Source organism: Anser cygnoides, chromosome 3 (assembly GCF_040182565.1).
Source record: "Anser cygnoides isolate HZ-2024a breed goose chromosome 3, Taihu_goose_T2T_genome, whole genome shotgun sequence".
Classification (NCBI taxonomy): Eukaryota; Metazoa; Chordata; class Aves; order Anseriformes; family Anatidae; genus Anser; species Anser cygnoides.
In genome coordinates, this window is record NC_089875.1 from 60,032,808 (window position 1) to 60,038,807 (window position 6,000).

Genomic DNA, 6,000 nt, shown 5'->3' on the forward strand with positions numbered 1-6,000 from the left:
AGAAACTCGCCAGGAATTAGCCAAGAAGAGAGACCACCGCAGCGTAGGTGGCTTGCCTTAGGACAGAACTTGGCATTTGAAAAATACTGAAATGAACGTGGCCCAACTTAGTAGCAAATAATTGCTGGTTGACAGATGACATTAAGCTCTTTCTTAAGCTATCATCCATTTGATCAATTCACCAATTAAAACATCAGCACGTCAATTCCTTTTAACTAATTCATTATTTATATTATCCATCCAGTCTCCTCAAGCACTTAGTACATATTTAATTTTCACAACACCTGTTCATCAGAAACATAAAGATCATTCTGCTCAGGCAACAACAGCCCAGGTGGGTTACGACTCTTCCTTCTCAAAAATTCAGAGGGCATCTATGGGAAAATCTTGAACTAACTTAAGGTCATTTTCATCCCAGTCCACTCTAATTGTCTTTACTATTTCACACCCTTGCTCAATACAGGTTAAAGTACTAAAGAAGCACACACACATTTGTACCTCAAGGCAGAGCTGATGGGACTCTGTGGGGAAGTCTGTATTTGTTGGAGATTTGTAACTCTTTAGGAAGTGAGTCATTTAAATAATGCCTCTCACTAGAATTAATATTCAAGGTCATTAACTGGGATTTGGATTCACAAGTCCAATTAACATCAAAGGAAGCTGAACAGCAAAATATTCTCATTTAGCTCTCCGAAGATATGCCCAATAGATCACCATTAAACTAATTAAAAAATGACATTCCAGGCTGAACGTCCAATAACCACATTCCCCTGGGGAAAAAGTATCCCAGGCGCTTCCAAACCATAGCAGGTATGTGCTGTCTAAACCACTACCAGACAAATGCTGGAAACAGTTCCCATACAAATGCTACAGCTAAGCCTGCTAACTAATTGCATGGACTTCAGGAAAAAACTGAGCATAGCCTGCCCTATGCTCAGTAATAGGGGCTGAAAACAAGAGAGGAATCTACGGATGAGAGCAAGCCGGGACAAAGAAAGTCTACCCCAACACTGTAGTGAAGATAAGCATGTAGCTTATTTAATACATGTGAAATACCTGAACTCACTTAGTCAGTCTGAGGAAATGCAGAAACACTTTGTACTCCCATTCTCACACTGGAACCACTGTCTTAAAACACAATGAAAGACCACTACTCGTCTAAAACTGTGGTTTCAAAAGCCACAAATGTCCTTTTATATTTTAAGGAGGAAAGGGGGGGGGGGGCGTTAGGCAGAGAAAATAGTTTGCACCTTCTCTTTTTTGTGAGCAGACATCATTATTCAGTTCTAGAAGGAAAAGGATTTAAGTAACAACATGGTGATTCCGTTAAAATGCACAAACACCAGCACAACTTGCTAGCAGAAGCCAGATGCTGCCTTGTGAAGAAAGAGAAACTGACTGAGGTACTTACCAGATTTGCTATTTCTGGAAGCGAGCCAGCATCCACCTCAACTGGACATGACAGCTAATGAATCTCTGTCCCACATTCTTATGCAGTAAAGATGTGCCCCAGATTGTGATTATTGGCAAAATATAATGTAGGAAAATACTGACATATTTTCTTTGTATTTGGTATATTCTAAGGACACACCAAAATTTCCTACTAAACAAGTCGGAATAGTCTCTCTTCACATACAGTACTCAAAACATTCATTTAGCTGCTATTCTTGGAAGAGACCTCACAAATACTTATTCTTCTCCTGAACTTTAATACTTCAATACTTTCAGTATGTTGCAACTACAGACTTCAGACCCAAGTTGTAAGCTAGGGTCACTTGATGGAAAAATGATACATACCTTCACTCTAACCCTGGTACCACAGAATACTCCAGGCTACATCCCAGGCTCTGCTACTACTCCCAGTTACAGCAGAAAAGGTGTGAATGGCAGATTCAAAGCGGGTAAGCAGCCAAAGGCTGATGTGTGTTTAAACAGATGATGCAATCTGCCACCGATCAAGATGAAATACGGCAAGGTGCATGGTCGAGATCTCTCCATGCTACACCTATCTTGGCTGTATTTCTGGTCTTTGTCTTTGTCCTATTTTCAAGGCTATCCTTTTGCAGTGTTACAGACCAAGCTGTCACGGCGCTGTTCTTTAACAAATACCAAGCAAAGATGAGCTTTCACCATATTTTCACTGGTACATCATGTAGGCAAATTCCAACCCAAGAGGCAGCCCAGAGTGCTCATTTGGACCTTAACAGCAGTTTGTTAGACAATGAAGAATAAACTCAGAGTACAGGGGAAGTTAGTATTTCCTCAGGCACTGTCTGAGGTTGTGTGGCAGTGCCTACATCATAAAGATCCCATTACCAAAGCTTTTACTCAAATTTTCTAACATACCCTTTATTTTGTAAGGAACAAAACCCACCCCCCACCACACACACACTTACTTCACAGCTACACTTGCCGAAGTATTAGCTTTATGTAAAAAATAAATAGGATTTACAGTGGAAAAAAAGCCAACTAAACAAATACAACATTAAAAACATTGGAAGAAGAAGAAGAAAAGGAAGATGCATCTGTAAAGAGGTAGTGAAAAAGGAAGAAATGTGGTAACAGCTAGTTAAAAGCCTTACGGAATGAGAATAGTACTTATATACAAAAAGGCCATACCCTGTATTAAGTATAAAGGCTGATAAATGAAAAGATAAAGAGCTAAGTTTTCTCCAATCACAGCGCAAAGCAAACAATCTAATTCTAATGGAGCTACTGGGAATTACTGATCCAACTGCTCTCAGCTGTTCAACCTGTGTCAGAAATGCACGGATCTGGGACTGGTCATGTCAGACCTGAGCTTCATCCATTCCCTATTGACACCAGGCCCCTTGTGGACACTGTAGCTGGCAGTCATGCAGAGCTGCAAGAGAATTGCTCTTATTCCTTCCCTATTTGGTGACTGGTCTGGAAATAACTACCTCTCCAATTCTGTAATTTTCCTTGCACAAAGCTACACCAAGAGCAATGGAGAGAAATGAGGTGGTAAAAATACTCCCAGGAGAGTAATATTGTGGTTAAAAGCATCACTTTTGTCAGCAGCTAGTAGTGATTATCCAGAAAGACTACAGGACAGCGCAAATTCATAGCAACACTCCTACATATTCTCTTACAAGCTCAATTATCTCTTGCCAAGATACTTCTGAATAGGAAGGGGTACTTTTGCATATAACAGACCTCAATCAACTTCCTCCACAGATTTGCTGAGGTGTTTTTCAAACTAATGCAACCTTTAGCATCCACGACATTCTCTAACGAGAGAAGATTAAGCATTTCACATCTTAACTATAAACTGTGTGAAGTAGCATCCTCCTGTTTTGAGCATTGAACTTGCTAGTTTCTGTTGATGCTTCCTATTGAGTCTGCTGGGAGGGACAGTGAATGATTTTGTCTATGTACTTTCTCCACAGCAATCAATTGCTAAGATGAGATCTTAAGTAGCTTTACAAATGGGGGCAGTGCCTCCTCCACCACTTTATAGGTGGCCAAATGAAGACGAGGAAGGGACAAGACTTACTCAAGATAACCTAGCAGGCTAGAGGAAGAAGCAGTCGTAGGAAATGTATTGAAGTTCCTACCCATTGTCCTAGCTATATATTACCTTTCTCTTTCTAGAATACTTATTTTCAGTAAACAAGAATTGATCTAGAATTAAAAGAAAATATATATGCTGAAAAGATTGAGACGCATCGTCCCACTAAAGACTGTAATTTAGAAGGCAAACAGTATCGGACCATAGAACAGCCCTCCTTTCTAACCAAGTATCAGCATTATAGATACTGCTACCCATTTTAATACTTTTCCTTACAGTTTATTCATGAATGGAAGCCAAGGACACATCTACAAATTATTCATTACAACTAACCTAGAAATGTGTATATATAAACTAAGGAAAACACGCAGATTCAGACCTTTTCTAATTGCTTAGTTTGTGATTCAAATTTTGACTTCAATTTTACAAATACTCACTGCTCCACCGTTCTCAACATTACATGTTCTTACCTTAGCTGATATGGAGGTATCTTGACAGCAGCATCAGGAGAATCCAAGGTTTCTGTGTAATCAAAGAAAACAATAAGACCTTCAAAAGAGACTTTGAGTTCAACCACAGTCGTACATCCAGCTACGATTTCTGAACCAATAATCCTCAGGTTCATACCTACTGCAACCAACAGAACAATAGTCACAGCCGCCTGCAAGATTTACGTGACTATGAGGACACCAGGCACCCAATGAGAAGGCACCAAGTACCATCTTTTCCTCAGTGAATTCCCTTTCACGTATCAGCACTCCAGCAGCAGCACATCTGCTAAAACTAGAACAGCACAGAGGATGTTAGCATGGCTGCTGTGCAAGGATAACACGCAAATCCGTGGAGCAATCTGCAGAACATCCAACTGAAGGGCCAGCAATGAGACAGCAACAGGTATGAGCTTTCACAAACTCTGCTATAACCACGTACAGATAAAAAATAAAAATTGCCATCTCTTGAAAACTAAAGCAGTGTTATGTATCATGGTCATGCTGATGTAAGTTAAGGGTCTTGCTGACTAAAGCTCCAAGCAGTTAGGGCCAAAAGCACCTCAAGTCACAAGCAACCGACACTGAAATTTACCTAAGCCTGTATTCCCCTGGAAGAACTCGTATCGGTGATTATTAATCCCGTTACACAGCAAGAATAGAAGAGCTCATTGAATCCAGTCAAAATAAAAAAAAAAAAAAAATCAGCTTTTCAAAAAGCTGCCGGAACACAAGCCGGCAGTTAAAAAAAAAAAAAAAAGTCGGTCCTAGGGTTTTACCTGCGGTGATTTCGGAAAGGGGGCTGGGGGAGGAGAGAGCTTTGGGCAGGCGACGCCCCCGCCGGCCTCGCAGACCCCCGGCAAAGCCCAGCCCGGAGCCGCCCGGGGCTCCGCACCCTGTGCGGGGAGCTCTCCTGCCCCCGGCCCCGCAGCAAGCACCTGCCCCGGCCCCACGACACCTGCCCTGCCCCACGACACCCGCCCCGTACCGATGGCCCAGGTGCAGCTCTCCTTGATGGCCCGGTGCTTGCTCCCCGACGCCTCCTTCTGCAGCTTTCGCAGGATTTCTTCCATCTTGCCTCCCCGGGGCTCCTCGCCTAGCCGCGGGGGCACGGGAGCGGGCGGTGAGGAGGAGGAGGAGGAGGAGGAAGATGAAGGCGGTGCGGCGCTGGGGCTGCCCCCACCGCAGCCGTGCCTACGCGGGGCCGGTGCGCGGCTCCCCGCTGCCGCCCCGCCGCCGCTGATGAATCACGGCGGGCTCCATAACGGGGACACGTCAGTCGGTGCCGCGACGGAGTCCCTCCTCCTCCTCCTCCTCCTCCTCCTCCACCCTGTGGCGCAGCCGGGCTGGGGCCGAGCCTGGGGCCGGCTCCGGGAGGCAGAGGCCGGCAGCGGCCGGGGGGCGAAGCCGGGCACGGTGCCGCCGCCCGGGGGGGATGGAGCGTGGCGGGGAGGCTGCGGCCTGGCCGGCTGCCATGGCGACAGCCAGCCCCTGCCCGCAGGGCTCGGTGCCCCAAGCCGGGCTCGCAGGGCTGAGGGCCGGGCGGCCCCTCCATCGCCGCTCCGCCCGAGCACGGCCTGGGCTTGCAGGGCCCGGAGCCCGTTTCCCCCAGGCGCCGGCCGCGATGGGGCTCTCCTGCCTCTGGGCTCGAGTAAACGGCACGGTCTGTGCTTTGCTTCCCAGCTGCAGTGTGTTCAGGGTCAACACAACCCGCTCGCCTTCACCTGTGCCCTGAGGAGTGTGTGCCCCCAGCGAGCTAGCTCCAGCCTTCCTCCTCCTCCTCATGGCCCTGGATGCTTCCTACCCGGCAGAACTCCTTCCCTTTCCAGTTTCTTGTTTCCCTGCCTTATCCCTAGGAAACACAGCCTGCTCTTTGTGTGACTACATCACTTAACGTTCAGTTACTGCTTTGGTGCCGTTGTCTTGTTGCAGGGTATGTGTTATCTCTCAAAAGGTACAGGATAGGAAGAGCAAAAGACA

At 46.0% G+C, this 6,000-nt stretch overlaps 1 protein-coding gene across 5 annotated transcripts in view; it reads right to left on the reverse strand.

Moving 5' to 3' along the window:
- ARFGEF3 (ARFGEF family member 3) overlaps nucleotides 1–5,795 on the reverse strand; it is a 93,657-nt gene extending 87,862 nt beyond the window's left edge. For 2 of the 5 annotated variants that reach the window (XM_066994242.1, XM_066994240.1), the window contains exons 1-2: nucleotides 5,009–5,795; nucleotides 4,003–4,054 (exon numbers count right to left, since the gene is read on the reverse strand). In XM_066994242.1, coding sequence (XP_066850343.1) covers nucleotides 4,003–4,054; nucleotides 5,009–5,093 — 137 coding nt within the window. In that variant the 5' untranslated portion in view covers nucleotides 5,094–5,795. The remainder of the gene's footprint in view (nucleotides 1–4,002; nucleotides 4,055–5,008) is intronic. The other 3 variants (XM_066994243.1, XM_066994241.1, XM_048075710.2) reach the window with 2 other exon arrangements.
- Nucleotides 5,796–6,000: the final 205 nt, after the last annotated feature.